Genomic DNA, 20,190 nt, shown 5'->3' with positions numbered 1-20,190 from the left:
ATCTCGGGAGTTGATAGGCTTGAAGTTATAACAGCGCAATGCTTGAAGCACATTGAAGAGCTACTGGCAAAAGCACGAAAGTGCTGTTTGAATGAATGCTTACGAGCCTACAGCTGCCTACCACCGCTCAGTCAGACTGCTCTATCAAATCATAGGCTTAATTATAATGTAATAACACACAAATACGAGACTAAGGTCATTAATATGGTCAAATCCGGAAACTATCATGTGATAGTGATAGTACGCTACAGGGACCACTGTAGAACTGTAGAATGATCACACCGATGTGTTGGTATGTGTGAAAACGTTAAAGTCCCAAGCTACAATAAATGCTCCATCAGGATATGCTGTTTCTAGATTGCACAAAGTCCAGTGTAGTTCCTTGAGAGCCGTCGGCTTGAGGGGGAAAATACACGGCCATGACAATAACATGACCTGACGATAACCGATGACCGAAGATAATTATTTATCTTATTTGGGTTTACAGTATATGATAGTCTGTGATGCTTCCCCTCCTTCTTACTGTAGCAAGGGAATTATTTGATGTTGATTCGAAATTAGGACAATTAATGTTTAGCAGTTCCCTCAAGACTCATACTGCACATTATGACCACCTAGTTATTGTAATTAAATATTTACTAAGTGTGGCATTTGAATTACATTAAGAAGGTTGAAGAAGATATTTTTCATATCTACTAGAGTCATCACAGTATATACAGTAGACTACAGTAGTAGAAGAATAACGTATTGGACGGAGACGCTATCAGTCAAAACCACTCAAAAACCCAAGAGGGATTTCACACACTTCTAACAGTCTCCAAACTAGCACTGTGATAGCTACAATGACCTCTAGTTGACCTTCAGCTCAGTCAGCTGCCTTCAGCTCCATCTCTCTTTCTCCCTCTATCTGTCTCTCCCTTCATCTTTCTCCCTTCCACACTCGCTATCTCCCCCTTTCTCTCTCTCTCTCCATCTCTCCCTTTATTCTTTCATTCTCCTCTCTCTTTGCCTCCCCGCCCTCATGCTGTACGGTACACTACAGATCTCACCACCACACTGGCACATACCATAGACATACACACCAGTCCATGTGTCACACACACTCAGATTTGCTGAGAGCTATCAGTGGAGAAGCTCTTTGCTGGGTCCTGACAAGGCCACACAGTTCACTGCTGATCCAGACTGTCTGACAGCTGCGTGTGTGTGCGTGTGAGCGTGCGCGTGTGCGTGCGTTACTCTCACAAAGACTCTGCTTGTCAGCACTAAAGTCGAGAGGAGTTGGGGCCAACTATGAGTGAGGCAAGGTTGAACTATGGGATGGGGGAAAACTGTGGACATAAGAGGGAAAGCTAGGAGGGAGGGCACACTGTGACAGCAGTGCAAACTACTGCAGTATGGGGCATTCTGAATGTATCTGCTTCATCAACTGAACTGGCCAGATGTGTTTTACTCTATTCTGAATCCATCCACTATTTCCAGGAGTTCACTCAGCAGTCAGGGCTTAGGTGCTCTGCCTTGATGTTTTCAATTCCTCTGCTGCGTAACCATATGGGCGGCGGGTAGCCTAGTGGTTAGAGCGTTGGGCAAGTAACCAAAAGGTTGCTAGATCAAATCCTCAAGCAGGTAAAAATCTTGTCATTCTTCTCCTGAACAAGGTAGTTAACCCACTGTTCCTAGGCTGTCATTGTAAATAACAATTTGTTCTTAATTAACTGACTTGCCTAGTTAAATAAAGGTAAAGTAAAAAAAAATGTGTTCCCTGCTGTTCAAAACACAATGTGTATGTCAACAGGCTAAGCAGTGGGAACAGATTTGAGCAGCTAAAATACAACTTGCTTTTTCGGTTAATGATGACTGGAAGGATTAAGAAGCATGTTATCCCATTTGAACATCAGCCTTCCAAATAAACAGAGAAATACAATGTATGTGTTGTCTGTGGGTTTTGGGATCCTCTAAGGTGTGTGGTTGTCCCTGCTATTGTGAGAAGCAGTCGGTCAGTCGATACTGTACATCAGTTCACCACTGTATCAAGGTGTAAAAATAGCACATCCACTTCTATTAATAGACAGCACATCCAAGGTACTATCAGGAAGCTGACTATCAGCACCATTCTGGGGGCTGTACTGATGCTGAAGGTTGTGTATAGAATCAATATCAACACATAAGTGTGTCAACAACAAAAAACTATGATAAATCAATACCACCCCCCCCAAAGAAACCATCAGTAGAACCCTCTTCACTCAGTAGAACCCTCTTCACTCAGTAGAACCCTCTTCACTTCAAAATAGGAAAGATTTCATGATGCCACAGTCAGTGCTGCCATGATATTATTATTTGTTATGCTCATAATTTTGGGTTTGCATGCTGTCAGGTTTCAGTTCTCTGTTCTCTTTCTCTCTCTCTCTCTCTCTCTCTCTCTCTCTCTCTCTCTCTCTCTCTCTCGCTCTCTCTCTCTCTCGCTCTCTCTCGCCCACATAGTGGACCTTTACAGTTCGTTCCTGTGCCTCCAACACCAACTCATCTCATTCGTCATCCAGCTGGAGGCTGCACCCACCCACCTGGACACCAAGGTTGCCCTCATTTGCAAATCTCATCTGCAGAAATTACAGTAGGAAAAACTGCTGCTCTTACGAAGAACAAATATAATAACGAGAGAGCTAGTAGATATAGTGAAACATCCAAGGCAACCAATCCCTTCCCATCTCACCCCAGCTGTTCTGTCTCTGACTGACTCAGAGCATGTGTAGGCTGTAGGAAGCATGTAGGCTGTGCCATTGTATAACACACTGTGAACAGCTTTCCTATTACGTCTTCCCAAGCTTCAGGAGCTGGCTGGCTGGACAGGTTCAGGGAAAAGTGCTGCACATAGGTTTAGGGTACATGTTTAGGATTCACTACCTACATAGCTCTGTGCAGGTACTGTATAATGGGTACAACATGTCTCTAGGCCTGATTAGGGTACAATACAACCCTACCTGGCTCTGTGCAGGTTTAGGGTGGAGGGTTAGGTTACAGGTATAAGGTACCGGTTATAGGGTACACTACCTACAGTACCTAGCTATGTGTAGGTTTAAGGTGGGGTTAGGGTACAGGTTTAGGGTACATGTTTAGGATTCACTACCTACCTGGCTCTGTGCAGTTCTTATCCAGTGTGTCATTGTCTCCGTCCACAGCCATCAGCCTGCGTCCCAGATGGTTTGTTGTGTCAACCAGCCCCTGCTCCAGGACCAAACCATGTCCTATGTTCGAGTTAGAAAAGAGTTAGGAACATTTATTTAAGTGTCACTCCACAATGATACAATAATACAAAATACAGATTTTCTTTCAACCACATTGTGGACGGCTCAAATTGAGTTTTAAGGCACTAAAAACAATAATGGTCAAACACGGAGTAGCCCCCCCCCCAACGTGGCATGGACTCCGCAAGGTGTCAAAAGCGTTCCACAGGGACACTTGCGTCTGTAGTCTTGCCCATTTACTCTCTGAATGGCACGCATACACAATCCATGTTTCAATTGTCTCAAGGCGAAAAAACATCCTTCTTTAACCTGTCTCCTCTGCTTCATCTTCACTGATTTGAAGTGGATTTAACAAGTGACATCAGTAAGGGTTCATAGCTTTCACCTGGATTCACCTGGTCAACCTATGTCACGGAAAGAGCAGGTGTTCTTGATGTTTTGTACACTCAGTGTATAACACATTACGTCATCTGTACACATGTACGTATAAACAAAAACGTTAAAAAAGTACAGTGGATAAAAGGACAATTAGACACTTAAATAGAAACGTCTCAGTTGGAGGATAAGATGGCAGGCTTTGGCGGAGGCATTTACATTTTTGTTACCTGATAGAATTCCACATAATTTATTATTTTCATCAGACCATTAACATTTTGATTTTGGTTGGACAGCTGACAAAAAAGATCATCCCTGATTTAGTTGTAGAACCCACATGTAAAGCACTGCATGAGCTTCAGTTTCAACGGAACCATCTTTACAAAATGTACATACACATTTATCTAGGGGAATATTTGTGTATCGTCTCAATAGCAAGAGGGACCACTCCTAGGGCTGTTGCTGTGAATGTATTGCCGCCACTCCGGCATTCACTCCACATCAAATTGTATATTGCTTGGATAAAACAGTACATCAGGAAAGAAACAGGCAGTGAACATACATTGAAACACTGGGCTTTGCATCTCAAATCCTTATATAGCGAACTACTTTTGACCAGGGCCGATAGTGCACTACTTTTGACCAGGGCCGATAGTGCACTACTTTTGACCAGGGCTGATAGTGCACTACTTTTGACCAGGGCCGATAGTGCACTACTTTTGACCAGGGCCATATCGGATATAGCTGCCATTTGTCTTTGCATGTGGTGACTCTGTCACAGAAATACAAGGTCCAATGTTGATTAAACCAACAAGCTGTAAAAGCGGCGGCCGGATATTCAGCACCATTGAAGCAAGACAGTGATGGAATCGAAATTTGGAAGTTCAGCACCACATGAGAGTGGACAGCGACCGTCTCAGGTGCAGCCACTCTCCACTGGGAGAAGCCTTGGAAATGAATCTCGGTCTGACCAGGAAGTCAAAAGCCTGGAATGTAGTTAGGACTAACCAATGCTATATGGGTGGCAGTCTATAATATTTATTTTATTGTGGTGTATCAGACCTATCAACATGTATATAGATGGATGTGACTGAATATAATGCGACTCATTTGCAAGTCAAAAAAAAGCCTGATTATAACAGACCAGACAGTGCTATCTCCAGCCCTAACAGTTGCTCGTCTGTGGTGACGTATTTCACATCCTTTTACGTGTGATATCATGTTTGTTATAACCCCTTAAGCTCCTTGTTATTCTAATACAATTAGGGAACTCTGCGACATGTTTTATCCAAAGAGATGATGTTCAAATTGATAATGCCATGTTAAAAGTTTTTTTCAAAAGCTTTGGTGCCATTTTCACAAGTATATGGTGAATTTTCACAAGGCAGTTGTTTCAAACCTCTTAAGTACATTTTCAATTGACTAAGTATAACACACAATTCACTTTTTCACCACACTTAGTGTTTTATCTAAAAAGACATGTTTCACATTGCAATACATGTTCATATAAAGTAATTGCTTTTCACAATCCAATACTCACATGACTTTTGATATGATTGTCTTCTCATTTGTTAAAATACATTTTACTATTACGTAATCCGACTGCAGTTATTCGATAATCACTTAACCGTTTGGTAAACCTGTAGATTTGAAACGGGTTTGTCTACAACAGATTTTGAGAACTAGGCCCTAATGTATGTTTGTAAAGTATAAACTTATAAAGTATGACATATACTGTAATGTACTATTATGATGATAACTATTTAGATTTACTTCACAGTATTTTTGAAAGATTTGGATCAGATATGTACTGTGTGAAACAAATGCGTCCCCTACACAGTAAACATGTATCCAAAATGATGTTCCTTTTTGATGGGGGAGGTTCACACTGCTTTACGAACATTACATTTGCCAATGCAGTACTGTAATATATCCAAAGTGACAGTGTGTGTATGGACAGTGTGTCCATTCATCTTGGTATGTGACCCCAGTGCGAATCAAACCCTCAACTCTGGTGTTGCTTGTGCCAGCTCTTACTACCTGAGCTACACAGGACCACGGCAATACAATACTGTCGAATACAATACATGACTACAATACAGGTCGAAGGTGTACCATTGCCATCTCCATGAGCATGCCACCTTCCTTCAGGCCATGAATGAGGCATGTAATGACATCAATCCAGATCTACTTTACGTCAGGCTTGAATTCACCGTTCCAAAAGGTTTTTCACTAGGTGCATGAACAATGAGGATATTTACTACGATGTCAATGAGAACCAATAGTCAAATGTTCAAGACAGGCTTGATGCAAACTTGTGCCTGCTAAACATCATTTTTCTTGAATGAATTGAATGTTTCATTTGATTACAGTACACCTATGTTGTAATGATATCTCGTTAATACATTTTTGTTTTTGCATCAATGATTGTGAAAGATGACTTCAATGATTACAGCTTTGATCACACATGGGATAGAAATGATGGAAATGACATTTTCTGTAAATGTTGCTGAGAATTGTAAGGGTATTGCCTCATGTGAAAACAGTGTAATGTGCTGTAATTTACAGTAATGTAACATATTACATTCAAAGGACAATTTTGAAACATGTATCTTGCATTGCTATTGGATTAACTGGTTGTTAAAATATCATTCTGTTAAAAAAAACTATGTTCTCATGGTATTTCACAGTAAACGTATATTTGTGATCAATGATTGTGTGGTGAAAGATGTCTCCAAACAACACGAATGCACAACAAAAGGTTTTGAATGTCAGCCTTGTTGCATTACAAGTGTTACCAGTTTGGAGTTTTGAGAATTCATCAGATACTTGTGAAAATAGCACCAAAGCGATTGAAAAAAAAAGAGTGGTATGTTCAAACAGACAACAGACTACATAGGCATCTTTAATGCCATGATATAAACAGGTCTTATGATACAGAGAGCTGAGCCCTAAGGCAAGGGGGTAAACTGAAATGGTAGCCTAGGGGAGAATTTACCAAACAGCCCTGGGACTTATTGTGTGTGTGTGTGTGTGTGTGTGTGTGTGTGTGTGTGTGTGTGTGTGTGTGTGTGTGTGTGTGTGTGTGTGTGTGTGTGTGTGTGTGTGTGTGTGTGTGTGTGTGGAGAAAGTTACAGAGATTAACATATTTCAGGACTCAGAAGTCCAGTGTATGTGTGTGTAGAGAAAGTTACAGAGATTAACATATTTCAGGACTCAGAAGTCCAGTGTATGTGTGTGTAGAGAAAGTTACAGAGATTAACATATTTCAGGACTCAGAAGTCCAGTGTATGTGTGTGTAGAGAAAGTTACAGAGATTAACATATTTCAGGACTCAGAAGTCCAGTGTATGTGTGTAGAGAAAATGACAGAGATTAATATATTTCAGTCGACTGTATGTGTGTGGTTCATTAAAGCTCCACATACCAGTTGTGAACTAATCTGGTCTGGAGAAGTGAGGGATAATTCATATCAAAGGCAAGCCAGCATCAAATATGAACAGTTTCACAAATACATGCCCTCATACTTTTTGTGCAGTCTGGAGTTGCCAGGTGCTAATTGCCAGTTTATATTGGGAGGTAGAAAACTATTTATTTGGCTTGTCCTGTAATAAATTGCTGATTCAAACCCCAGTCTTGACCGTTCCCCTCTCCCCCTATCTTTCAATTGTGTACGTAATTTTGTAACATTGATGTAACAACTTCCTCAGGGATCAAGACCAACAGAGTATCAACAGTGTAACACTTTGACAGCTGAGTGACCTCTCCTGAAACAGTAATTCAATGACTGGTCATAGTTCATATATGTTGTGTCCTGATGCATAAATGTATAGATTTAGGTTTAATGGGTCATTTTTGTTCAGCTCTTACACGTAATTTATGGCAACAAATTGGTAAACGTACAGTCCTGTTCTGTACAAAAAATGAACGGGTTTTGTGATAATAACGTATGCTGTTGTTCTCTGTCTCTCCAGTCTTCAGAGAGAGATGTAGTACAGTTCAATTAATACAGCGAGGTCATTTTTTTGGGCTGTACTGGTTGAAACCGACGTGGTTGTCCACAAATCCACGCAGCCGGCGCGCAACACTCTCTACCTCCAGCGCCCCCCAACAACTCCCCTAGGCCACCGCGACAGAGACAGCAACATGTCCAAGAAATCAATAGAAAACGAAAACAAACATGTTTTGGGCGTCTTAAAGAAGTGGATATTTGGTGTAAATCATGAGTGATTGAAAATGACCTGTGACTCATATTATATTCCAGAACATATTGCCTACGTTTTGCATAGGCCTATACTGCGGCACATACCGTAAACTTCATGCACGAACATACGAAACACCAACACACACACGCGCATACACGCACACATACCCTGCGATTACCTATCCACGTGAGTCAGCCAGGCCATATATACGCTAGAGCCTATACGTCCCTTATTTGTCTGCCTATATCTGAGTTTTCCAGATGCAGGTGGAGTAAACAAATTCTCCAAACAGAATATACATGTGTGCTGCCTGCCTGCCTGGCCAGTTGAAATCCTGAGCGCTGTAATCTCGTTCCGCCTACATCTTTTTTATTTTTTTGAGAATGTAAGAAAACACGCACGCCACAAATACCAATCTCTATCCCGAACCATGTGTATTATTACAGCGTCCCACTATGCCGAGTTTCTAGTGGATTGATCAGAGGCGGGCAAGAAGACCTTCACATACATAATTTTAAACAGCAGTGTCATATATTTATTAGTTACGAGATATTTGTTGTACACCAACGAGGTGAATGTCAAATGTGCACAATCACAGCATTGAATTCATTTTTAGTTCCACATAATCCCGTAATTATATACGCGTTACTCCCCGGGCAACCCTGGGATGCCTCGGCTCTCCGTCTCTTCTCGTAGCCTACTCACCTGTTTTTGTGAGCAGGGCGGACATGCACCACGTCAAAGATAAAATACTGCAGATAAAACAGACTTGAACGAAAAGCATCTGTCTCCTCTTGCGAACTTTGAAGATTTGAGCTATGACGCTCTTTTTCGACATGGTGCAGTTCTGCTCAGGTAACGGCTCCATGGCTGTACAGTATGCGGGGACAGCGGGCAACGTGCTCGTCCTCCTCCCTCTCCCTGCAGATAGTGACCCACTCAGCGCCGTGCCGCAGATTGTTCGGACAGCAGGAATCGCCCGAGTATCGTTTCACACAACGAAGGGTCAGGATGCCGTCCCTGTTTCAAATGACGGCAGGGCAGATCCTCGACAGAGGCAGCAGAACGAACAGCTCGCATGTGTCTCTGAAAGCCGCTTGTGAGAATTGTGTCCTGGCGAAAATGCTGTTGTAGTTTAATTTTAAAAAATGAGGCTACACAATCTGCAAATGTTCTATTATTATAGAATGTAGGCCTAAGAAGGCTAAAACATATGTGTTTATTATGAAAAAAAAACAATTTGTCAAGCAGCCTAAAGCTCTGTGCCAGTTGGCATCTTCAAAAGCCACCGAAAGCACCTTTATGTGTCCAGTGTGTCACAATAAGGTAGATTTAGTGGCGTTGAAAATAGGTCATTCTCCGAAATTGTTCCATTTGCTTGATATTTTCTCCCACTCCCAAAAATACTCGGGGGCGAAAACATTTTCTGCAAAAAATATTAGCTAATCTCACACTTTCATCCCACCACAGAGCGCACTCCCCCACATGCAGCTGCAACTTCTACATGTGAGTGATGCTTGACACGTGACACACGGCAGCGAACGACCTCTCTCCCCCATGGTACCACCATGCTGGCTGCCTGCCTGTACGGTGCTTTCGGGAAGTATTCAGACCCCTTCCCCATTTCCACATTTTGTTACGTTACAGCCTTATTCTAAAAACGATTTAAAAAAATGTATTTCATGAGTCTACACACAATACTCCATGACAAAGCGAAAACAGGTTTTTGTAAATGTATTATAAAAAATAACAATAATACCTTATTTACATAAGCATTCAGACCCTTTGCTATGAGAATCCAAATTGAGCTCAGGTGCATCCTGTTTCCATTGATCATCCTTGAGATGTTTCTACAACTTGATTGGAGTCCACCTGTGGTAAATTCAATTGATTGGACATGATTTGGAAAGGCACACACCTGTCTATACAATGTTCCACAGTGGACAGTGCATGTCAGAGCAAAAACCAAGCCTTGAGGTCAAAGGAATTGTCTGTAGAGCTCCGAGACAGGATTGTGTCGAGGCACAGATCTGGGGAAGGGTACCAAAGCATTTCTGCAGCATTGAAGGTCCCCAAGATCACGGTGGCCTCCATTATTTTAAAATGGAAGAAGTTTGAAACCACCAAGACTCTTCATAGAGCTGGATACCCGGCCAAACTGACCAATCAGGGGAGAAGGGCCTTGGTCAGAGGGGTGACCAGGAACCTGATGATCACTCTGACAGAGCTTCCAGAAGGACAACCATCTCTGCAGCACTTCACCAATCAGGCCTTTATGGTAGAGTGGCCAGATGGAAGCCACTCCTCAGTAAAAGGCGCATGACAGCCTGCTTGGAGTTTCCCAAAAGGCAAACAAGAACAAGAAACAAGATTCTCTGGTCTGATGAAACCAAAATTTAACTCTTGACCTGAATGCCAAGCGTCATGTCTGGAGGAAACCTGGCACCATCCCTACAGGGAAGCATGGTGGTGGCAGCATCATGCTGTGGGGATGTTTTTTCAGGGACTGGGAGAATAGTCAGGATCGAGGGAAAGAGGAACGGAGCAAAGTACAGAGAGATCCCTGATGAAAATCTGCTCCATAGCGCTCAGGACCTCAGACTGATGCGAAGGTTCACCTTCCAACAGGGCAACAACCCTAAGCACACAGCTAAGGCAACGCAGGAGTGGCTTACGGACAAGTCTCTGAATATCCTTGAGTGGCCTAGCCAGAGCCCGGACTTGAACCTGATCCAACATCTCTGGAGAGACCTGAAAATAGTTGTGCAGCAATGCTCCCCATCCAACCTGCTAGAGCTTGAGAGGATCTGCAGAAAATAATGGGAGAAACTCCCCAAATACAGGTGTGCCAAGCTTGTAGCGTCATACCCAAGATGTCTGGAAAGCTGTAATCGATGCCAAAGGTGCTTCAAGAGTACTGAGGAAAAGTTCTGACTACTTTTGTAAATGTGATATTGAAGTATTTTTAATTGGACAAAAATTATTTAAAAAACAGTTTTTGCTTTGTCATTATGAGGTATTGTGTGTAGATTGATGAGTGGAAAAAATAATTTAATACATTTTAGAATATGGCTGTAAGGCTAATAAAAGTAGTTTCCGAATGCACGGTATCTACTAGTCTACTCTATCCATCCATTCTACCTGGTGCGGAACATAAGTGCCGAGAGGCGCGTAAATTAGTAGGCTGACAAATTAGTAGGCCGACATGTAAGTTAGTAGGCCAACATTAATTCATGTTCAATGAATCACGTTTGTGTTTCCTAGTGTTACAGTGCCTTGCGAAAGTATTCGGCCCCCTTGAACTTTGCAACCTTTTGCCACATTTCAGGCTTCAAACATAAAGATATAAAACTGTATTTTTTGTGAAGAATCAACAACAAGTGGGACACAATCATGAAGTGGAACGACATTCATTGGATATTTCAAACTTTTTTAACAAATCAAAAACTGAAAAATTGGGCGTGCAAAATTATTCAGCCCCTTTACTTTCAGTGCAGCAAACTCTCTCCAGAAGTTCAGTGAGGATCTCTGAATGATCCAATGTTGACCTAAATGACTAATGATGATAAATACAATCCACCTGTGTGTAATCAAGTCTCCGTATAAATGCACCTGCACTGTGATAGTCTCAGAGGTCCGTTAAAAGCGCAGAGAGCATCATGAAGAACAAGGAACACACCAGGCAGGTCCGAGATACTGTTGTGAAGAAGTTTAAAGCCGGATTTGGATACAAAAATATTTCTCAAGCTTTAAACATCCCAAGGAGCACTGTGCAAGTGATAATATTGAAATGGAAGGAGTATCAGACCACTGCAAATCTACCAAGACCTGGCCGTCCCTCTAAACTTTCAGCTCATACAAGGAGAAGACTGATCAGAGATGCAGCCAAGAGGCCCATGATCACTCTGGATGAACTGCAGCGATCTACAGCTGAGGTGGGAGACTCTGTCCATAGGACAACAATCAGTCGTATATTGCACAAATCTGGCCTTTATGGAAGAGTGGCAAGAAGAAAGCCATTTCTTAAAGATATCCATAAAAAGTGTCGTTTAAAGTTTGCCACAAGCCACCTGGGAGACACACCAAACATGTGGAAGAAGGTGCTCTGGTCAGATGAAACCAAAATTGAACTTTTTGGCAACAATGCAAAATGTTATGTTTGGCGTAAAAGCAACACCCTGACCACACCATCCCCACTGTCAAACATGGTGGTGGCAGCATCATGGTTTGGGCCTGCTTTTCTTCAGCAGGGACAGGGAAGATGGTTAAAATTGATGGGAAGATGGATGGAGCCAAATACAGGACCATTCTGGAAGAACCTGATGGAGTCTGCAAAAGACCTGAGACTGGGACAGAGATTTGTCTTCCAACAAGACAATGATCCAAAACATAAAGCAAAATCTACAATGGTATTGTTCAAAAATAAACATATCCAGTGTTAGAATGGCCAAGTCAAAGTCCAGACTTGAATCCAATCGAGAATCTGTGGAAAGAACTGAAAACTGCTGTTCACAAATGCTCTCCATCCAACCTCACTGAGCTCGAGCTGTTTTGCAAGGAGGAATGGGAAAAAAATTCAGTCTCTCGGTGTGCAAAACTGATAGAGACATACCCCAAGCGACTTACAGCTGTAATCGCAGCAAAAGGTGGCGCTACAAAGTATTAACTTAAGGGGGCTGAATAATTTTGCACACCCAATTTTTCAGTTTTTGATTTGTTAAAAAAGTTTGAAATATCCAATAAATGTCGTTCCACTTCATGTTTGTGTCCCACTTGTTGTTGATGATTTAAAAAAAATACAGTTTTATATCTTTATGTTTGAAGCCTGAAATGTGGCAAAAGGTCGCAAAGTTCAAGGGGGCCGAATACTTTCGCAAGGCACTGTATATCTTAATTGAGTCACATTATTTTGGGCTATTGTAACATGGGTTAAGCAACTTTTTCCTTTGTTTGTGACAATTGCAAATATTTGAACAACATTGTTTAAAAATAATATTTCACCTTTATTTAACCAGGTAGGCCAGTTGAGAACCAGTTCTCATCTACAACTGCGACCTGGTCAAGATAAAGCAAAGCAGTGTGACAAAAACAACAACACAGAGCTACACATGGGATAAACAAACATACAGTCAATAACACAATAGAAAAATCTATGTACAGTGTGTGCAAATGTAGTAAGATTCAGTAGGTAAGGCAATAAAAAGGCCATAGTGGCGAAATAATTACAATTTAGCATTAACACTGGAGTGATAGATTTGCAGATGATGATGTGCAAGTAGAGATACTGGGGTGCAATAGAGCAAAGAAAATGAATAACAATAAGGGGATGAGGTAGTTGGGTGGGCTATTTACAAATGGGCTGTGTACAGGTACAGTGATCGGTAAGCTGCTCTGACAGCTGATGCTTGAAGTTAGTGAGGGAGATATGTCTCCAGCTTCAGTGGTTTACTGTATCACAATATAGTAATGTATGTATTATGATTACAGAAATGATTTACACTTTACATTATTTGTGGTCCTCAATAAACATTTACAGAATCCTGTAACAAATATCAATAACCATCGACATTATCAATAACCATAGACAGAAGAAACCCTAACAATGAGTACTAAATAAAATACTTGATACACTGTAGGCTACATAATAAATACAATAAAATAGGCTACACAATAATAACAAAACTCTGGTCTAAATGTAAACATGGCGGCATTAACTCTTGCTTATCAAGAGTACTATCATGCCAGATGCCTTACCTAAATACATCTCACCTACACCCAAGGCTAGCCTTGTTTTAAAGATATTACAAAGATATTTAAATTATTTATTTTTTATTTTAACTCCCCAAGCACCCCAGCAAGCATTCTACTATGCATCCTTTATAAGTAATTTCTGTTCTGTGTTCCATGTTTTATGAAGGAGTGGGCTGCTAATGAGGCACATGAGTGCTCTAAAATGGTAATATAGGCCAATATTCCACCTAGCCGGCACATAAAATACAGTGAGCAAGTCAATTTAAGTATATGTAAGAGATCCCCACAGGAATTAAACCCACAACCTTGGTGCTACTCTTATACCAACTGAGCCACACAGACTGGCGCAGTAGGGTGGGTCAGTTCTACACTGCCAGCCAGTGTTGCTACTGCCAGACACAAAGGAGTAAGTGTGTGTTTTTTTCTCTCTCTCGCTCTCTCTCTCTGGGTAGCACATCACATGATGTCAGAGAGCTAGGGCTTTGTCTGGCCAGACCCGGATGACTGGCCTCCTGATTGTGGTTACCACTGAGAGGCACATGTGCGTACCGATAGGACACATGGGGAGTGAGTACCTCCGTTTTGTACAGACAGAAATGTGGTCGAATGCAGAAACCAGACAACAAAGTTTAAATCAAGCCTCTGAACTTCAACATATCAACATATCCCCAAGCAACTGGGAGAGTGTGAATGATTAGAACCAATCCGGGTATATCACCAGAGGATCTGGAACGATGCCATAAGGTCGGAGTGGAACAGAAGAACGCTAAATACCCACGCATAGTAATCTTCAAATTATGGAACGATTAGGCCACAGTCAACATTCTGAAGGTAGAAGGGGGAAAGAAGATACAAATTCAAGGCCAGACCATTTGATTCATCCAGGACCTGTCTGCTAAGCTGAGAAAGAAACATAAGGAATCAGACATTCACTGGATGAAAATGGGATCAAATCTCAACTCCGCTTCCCGGCAGTGTTGTGGGTCTGGAAGGGAATGCAAAGGATGGAATTCACAAGTGCCGATGAAGCCTTAATCAAGCTGCAAGAAACCTTTCCAGTCGAAGGCCTACGAACATTATGCATAATGGAGACCTCCGCGGACAGAGGGAAGTCCCCTGCTCTGAGAAGAGGACAGAATGGGAAAAACCAATGAATGCACTGTATGCTAAATGCGCACTGTAAGCTACATGCCTTATCTAAGTTGTGACAATATTATTTTCCCTCCCCCCCAATACAATCAATATTCTACTTTCCCCAAGTAACTGTTGTTTTCTATGAAGTAACCATAGAAGTAGCCGATGCCAATGGGCTACGTGGACACTGACAAGACAATACAAAGGGGGAAATATGGCATATGTCAATAACGATTCTACGGATTGGTATGTGTGTAAGAGTGTGTATGTGTGGGTGTGGGGATGTGTGTTTAAATGGATGGATATGTGAGGGAGGGTGAATATGAATATGGGTAGGAGGGCGGGCGGGCGGGAGACAATGGGTGTGTGGAGGCATAAGGTATTTGTCGTATGTGAATCAATGCAAATCGACGAGCAAGTCATTGTATGGATGCGTGTAAATGAGTCTAAGAAGAGGGGAATGTGGGACAAGAGAGGAGATTGGGACAAGCCGGAGGGTTTCAGACACTTCCCTGAAGGGTGTTGGCTCCACTCGTCTCACTTCGGTCTTTCGGTGGACCCACTTTCCCCAAGTAGAGCCCCACACGCCACTACAATTTAATTCACAATATATTGCAAACTGACCACAGTATTTAAGCGGCAGTCCTTCTCCAATGTATTGACAATGACATAACCCACAGACCTTTGGTACATTAGGAGAGGAGTTGGAGCTTAAAAGCCCTAAGAAGGCATAGCGCCTCAAATTACAAAGAAGAACTTGCATTATGTTGTTTGTGTGCTCTCTGTTAAATGTTTGCTCAGCCTACATGTTCACAAGTTCTATATATGTAATGTATACAGTAGCTATGTATTCATATGACGACATCCATATCCATGGAATGTCCCCCACCCTCATATGACATGTCGGCTAACAATGTTTTATCTGGTTATTCAATGAAAGACGCAAGTAAAGGCTAACAAAATCTAACTTATTATATGGAATGTGCACAAACATCATGATTGCAAAAAAAGCATAAGGTTCTTGAACATTTGAATAGATTGTTAGTAGATTTCTGTTTTCCTGCAAGAGTTTTACACTTCAAAAAAGGAGAAACTGAATATTTGAAGAGGAGCTGGGTTGGAGAGGCCTTTGCTGCCAACTACTGTAGTAACAGCAGAGGTGTAGGCATCCTGATAAATAAGAATACACCCTTTTCCCCTATATCCAAGCACACAGACCAAGAAAGAAGTTGTCAAATTTTGAAATGTACATTACATGGTGAAACATACACATTTAGTTAATTGTATATACCCGGGGGCAAATCTGATGTTTTAGATACAATTCAAGCTATATTAGATTAAACATAGACAGGAACTATTATTATAGCAGGGGACCTAAATCACACATTCGGCAAGTTAGACAGACATAGCAATCAAAAAGTTTCCAGAGAGGCTGAAAAATGTTATCTCTAGAAATATTCTGCATACTACTGCTTTTTTAGTAAGAAAATCTATTCAAGAATTGACAAAAAATGTATTTCCCAAAATGCACTCAACAATACACTGGGTTCTAAAATAGTTATTCTGTATCATGCTTAATTACACCTACAGAACCTTCATTTAGCTACAGAATATGGAGAATGAACAGAGTGAATCTTCAAGAACCAAAATTGATTAAATACGTAAACCAAAAAATTAATACCTTTACCATTACAAATGTAGACAGAGAAGGACAGAGAAAAGCCGACGCCGACATAGTTTGGAATGCTTTTAATGCATAGATTAGGGGAATTATAATCTCATACTCAACGAAAGTTACATCTGAGTTTAAATGAAATAAAAATAAATCACTCTCTTAGAAAAAGCTCATAAAAAAATCTTTACAATGTAAAGACCAAAATATATTTTCTGAATTTAACCAGGAATATAAATATTGTCTTTTACTCTTAAAGAGAGCCAGCATCTGCAGGTTAAACTCAAATAAAGCATACTATTTAATGGCAAATAAACCTGGAAAACACCTCAGAGCCCTCACAAAACCAATACACACCCATTTTAAAAGCTTCTATGAAAATCTATTTTAATCAAAATTAAATAACAGCTGGACTGATCCTACAGCCTTCCTAGACTCAATAACCCCGAAGCAACTATCAGCAGGCAAAGTATAGTCACTAAAAATAGAAATCACCCAATTCGCATGGAGAAAAATATGGATGGCTTTCCCATCGAATTTGATTAGATATTCTTGGAAAAGGTAGTGCTCCTATTTACTCAAATGACAACACACGTCACTCAATTCAGTGCTTCCACTTTCCATGTATCAAACAGTTATTCAGTTATATTAAGTTTAATAAATTGTGACAATAAAATAATAATGAAACTCATAAGCAACAGAATGGCAAAGGTCTTACCAGACTTGATACATATGAAATAAACCGGGTTTATTAAAAATAGACACTTACAAACAAATACAAGAACATAGTTCAGCATAATACAATATGTAAAAAATGAGTAGATTTATCAATAATGGCTGTTGATGCTGAAAAGGCTTTTCAAAACAGCTAAAATAATACATTTCATAGTAAAATAATACATTTAAAGATCCTTGTACAAAAATATACACACATAATACATTAACTAATAAGATTGTTTTAGAAAGGTTCACAAGACAGGGATATCCTCGCTCCCCTCTCCTGTTTGTGCTGGCAATTGAACCGCTCACAGAAATAATTAGACAGTACCCCAACATAACAGATATCATTATTGGTAAACATGAATATAAACTAAACTTATTTGGCAATGGTCTCTTGATATACCTGACTAATATTGAAAACGTAATGCCAAAGTCAACATTCTGAAGGTACAAGGAGGAAAGGAGATCAAAATTGTTAAGACATTGGATTTATCAAACGCATTATTATCGAAATATTGAAAAAATGTGGGATACAGAGTGAAACAAAATAGTACCAATTGAAGCCATATGGCATAAAGTATTACAAGCACTGGAAACATCCAAAGGATGAGAAATGAGAGAAAATGTTATTGTGAGACAGGCAGGATGGGTGTGAACAAGATATGGAACATGTGGTTCTGAGCAAATGTATGTATGTAAATAATAAGTTGTCTATTGTTTTTTGTCTATGTATGTTTTTGGGTTGTCAAATAAGTTAAATAAAATACTAACACAAATGAGTCTCTCTCTCTCTCTCTCTCTCTCTCTCTCTCTCTGTCTCTCTCTCTCTCTCTCTCTCTCTGGGTAGCACATCATGTGATGTCAGAGAGCAGGGCTTTGTCTGGCCCATGCCTGACCTGGACTCGGATGACTGGTCTCCTGATTGTATTCACCACTGATTCTTTCAACTGAATAAAATGCCACCACTGGTACTGCTATTATAAAGCAGATAGAATCAGTCAGTGTGTTGTGTGAATGTCTGCATAACCCTCCAAACCCCAGCAGAGTAACATTGTTTTTAGGTTCTTAACTGGTTTACAGGTTGTGGAAACATCATATATACACTACCATTCAAAAGTTTGGGGTCACGTAGAAATGAAAAGAAAAGCACATTTTTTGTCCATTAAAAAAACATCAAATTGATCAGAAATACAGTGTAGATATTGTTAATGTTGTAAATTACTATTGTACCTGGAAACGGCTGATTCTTTATGGAATATCTACATAGGCGTACAGAGGCCCATTATCAGCAACCATCATTCCTGGTTTCCAATGGCACATTGTGTTAGCTAATCCAAGTTTATCATTTTAAAAGGCTAAATGATCATTAGAAAACCCTTTGCAATTATGTTAGCATAGCTGAAAACTCTTGTTCTGATTAAAGAAGCAATAAAACCTTCTTTAGACTAGTTGTGTATCTGGAGCATCAGCATTTGTGGGTTCGGTTACAGGCTCAAAATGGCCAGAAACAAAGACCTTTCTTCTGAAACTATTCAGTCTATTCTGGTTCTGACAAATGAAGGCTATTCCATGTGACAAATTGCCAAGAAACTGAAGATCTCATACAATGTTGTGTACTACTCCCTTCACAGTACAGCGCAACCCAGAATAGAAAGAGGAGTGTGAGGCCCCGGTGCACAACTGAGCAAGAGGACAAGTACATTAGAGTGTCTAGTTTGAGAAAAAGACTCCTCACAAGTCCTCAACTGGCAGCTTCATTAAATAGTTTCCGCAAAACACCAGTCTCAATGTCAACAGTGGAGAGGCGACTCCGGAATGCTGGCTTTCTAGGCAGAGTTCCTCTGTCCAGTGTCTGTGTTCTTTTGCCCATCTTAATATATTTATTTTTATTGGCCAGTCTGAGATATGTTTTTTTCTTTGCAACTTGTGAGGCGTCTGTTTCTCAAACGAGACACTCTAATGTACTTGTCCTCTTGCTCAGTTGTCCTCTTACTTACTTAAAACATTTTTTTTTTAGTAAGGGTAATGTTGGGACGCAAACTCAAAATGGAATACATTTCAACTGTATATCTGACATGGTACAAGTGTCTTTTTTTTAAACCATGTGTGTGAGGTGTACACCTTTCTTTCAAAGTAGATTCCCTTGGTTTCGATTACCCTGTAGGGAGCAATGCAGTGGGATCAACAAATATAACCATCCCCCTCTTTTGTCTTGTCCAGCTCATTTAGCTATCTATGAGGCAAGGATAATGTGTTAATATATTTCTCTTATCTAAAGACAAGATGTCTAGAAAAATAAGAGTTGAGAAAAGGTCAGGATACAACCTTAGAAGGACATTGCCACAAGATAGGGAGAATGACATGATGCAGTATACTCTCTATCAAACACATTTACCATTGTTGGTTATCTGAAAGATTCCGTGATTAGCTACAGACTGTACAAACAACCACATTGAAATGGTTTGATTAAACTTCAGATTTGGTTAATTGTAGTATTTCAATCACACATGATCATCTATAAATGTTTTCCCATTGTCAAATATACATTTCTGAATGGTTATTTCAGGTTCTGTAAAATAATCTGATTCATGCTAGTCTTCTCAAAGTAGACACTTTTAAAATAAGACAAGGCACAACATAATCAGACATAGGAGTGGGCAGTTACTGTATAGTTGTGTAAATAGAAACGCTGCCTAAACTTTTCTACGCCAGGTTAGACTGAATTCGACCTTTTAGGCTTGACAGGCATCCTGATCACATATCATACCGTATTCAATCATCTCTGTGCACCTCCATGCCTAAGTGACTAGTAAGTCAGGCAGTCCAATGCTTTCCAGGGACCATCATTGAATGTGCGATCTGCAATATTTACTGTGGCTCATTGGTTTATTTCAATTAAAGTGATCACGTTGACCTCACTGTCAGTCCTTGTAACCATAGTTCCATCTATGAATTTGAGAGTGAGTGCATTTTCTCCAATCCCCGTCCCTCAGCTTGATGGTTTCTTGCATAATAAGGATTCTACGAATGCAGGATTGGTGCTTTCAAGGGGACTTCAGGTAACCAATGTCTTTTTTATTTATTTGATTTGATTT

The 20,190-nt window shown here is 40.5% G+C and overlaps 1 protein-coding gene across 2 annotated transcripts in view; it reads right to left on the bottom strand.

The window, feature by feature from the left end:
• LOC135508037 (sodium/potassium/calcium exchanger 4-like) overlaps nucleotides 1-9,295 on the bottom strand; it is a 72,273-nt gene extending 62,978 nt beyond the window's left edge. For both annotated transcript variants that reach the window (XM_064927936.1, XM_064927937.1), the window contains exons 1-2: nucleotides 8,524-9,295; nucleotides 3,126-3,239 (exon numbers count right to left, since the gene is read on the bottom strand). In XM_064927936.1, the coding sequence (XP_064784008.1) occupies nucleotides 3,126-3,239; nucleotides 8,524-8,686 (277 nt within the window). In that variant the 5' untranslated portion in view covers nucleotides 8,687-9,295. The remainder of the gene's footprint in view (nucleotides 1-3,125; nucleotides 3,240-8,523) is intronic.
• Between the last annotated feature and the right edge of the window lie 10,895 nt (nucleotides 9,296-20,190).

The sequence above is a fragment of the Oncorhynchus masou genome, chromosome 21, assembly GCF_036934945.1.
Source record: "Oncorhynchus masou masou isolate Uvic2021 chromosome 21, UVic_Omas_1.1, whole genome shotgun sequence".
NCBI classification, from domain to species: Eukaryota; Metazoa; Chordata; class Actinopteri; order Salmoniformes; family Salmonidae; genus Oncorhynchus; species Oncorhynchus masou.
The sequence above is the reverse complement of the archived record's forward strand: the minus strand, read 5'-3'. Positions and strand labels throughout refer to the sequence as shown.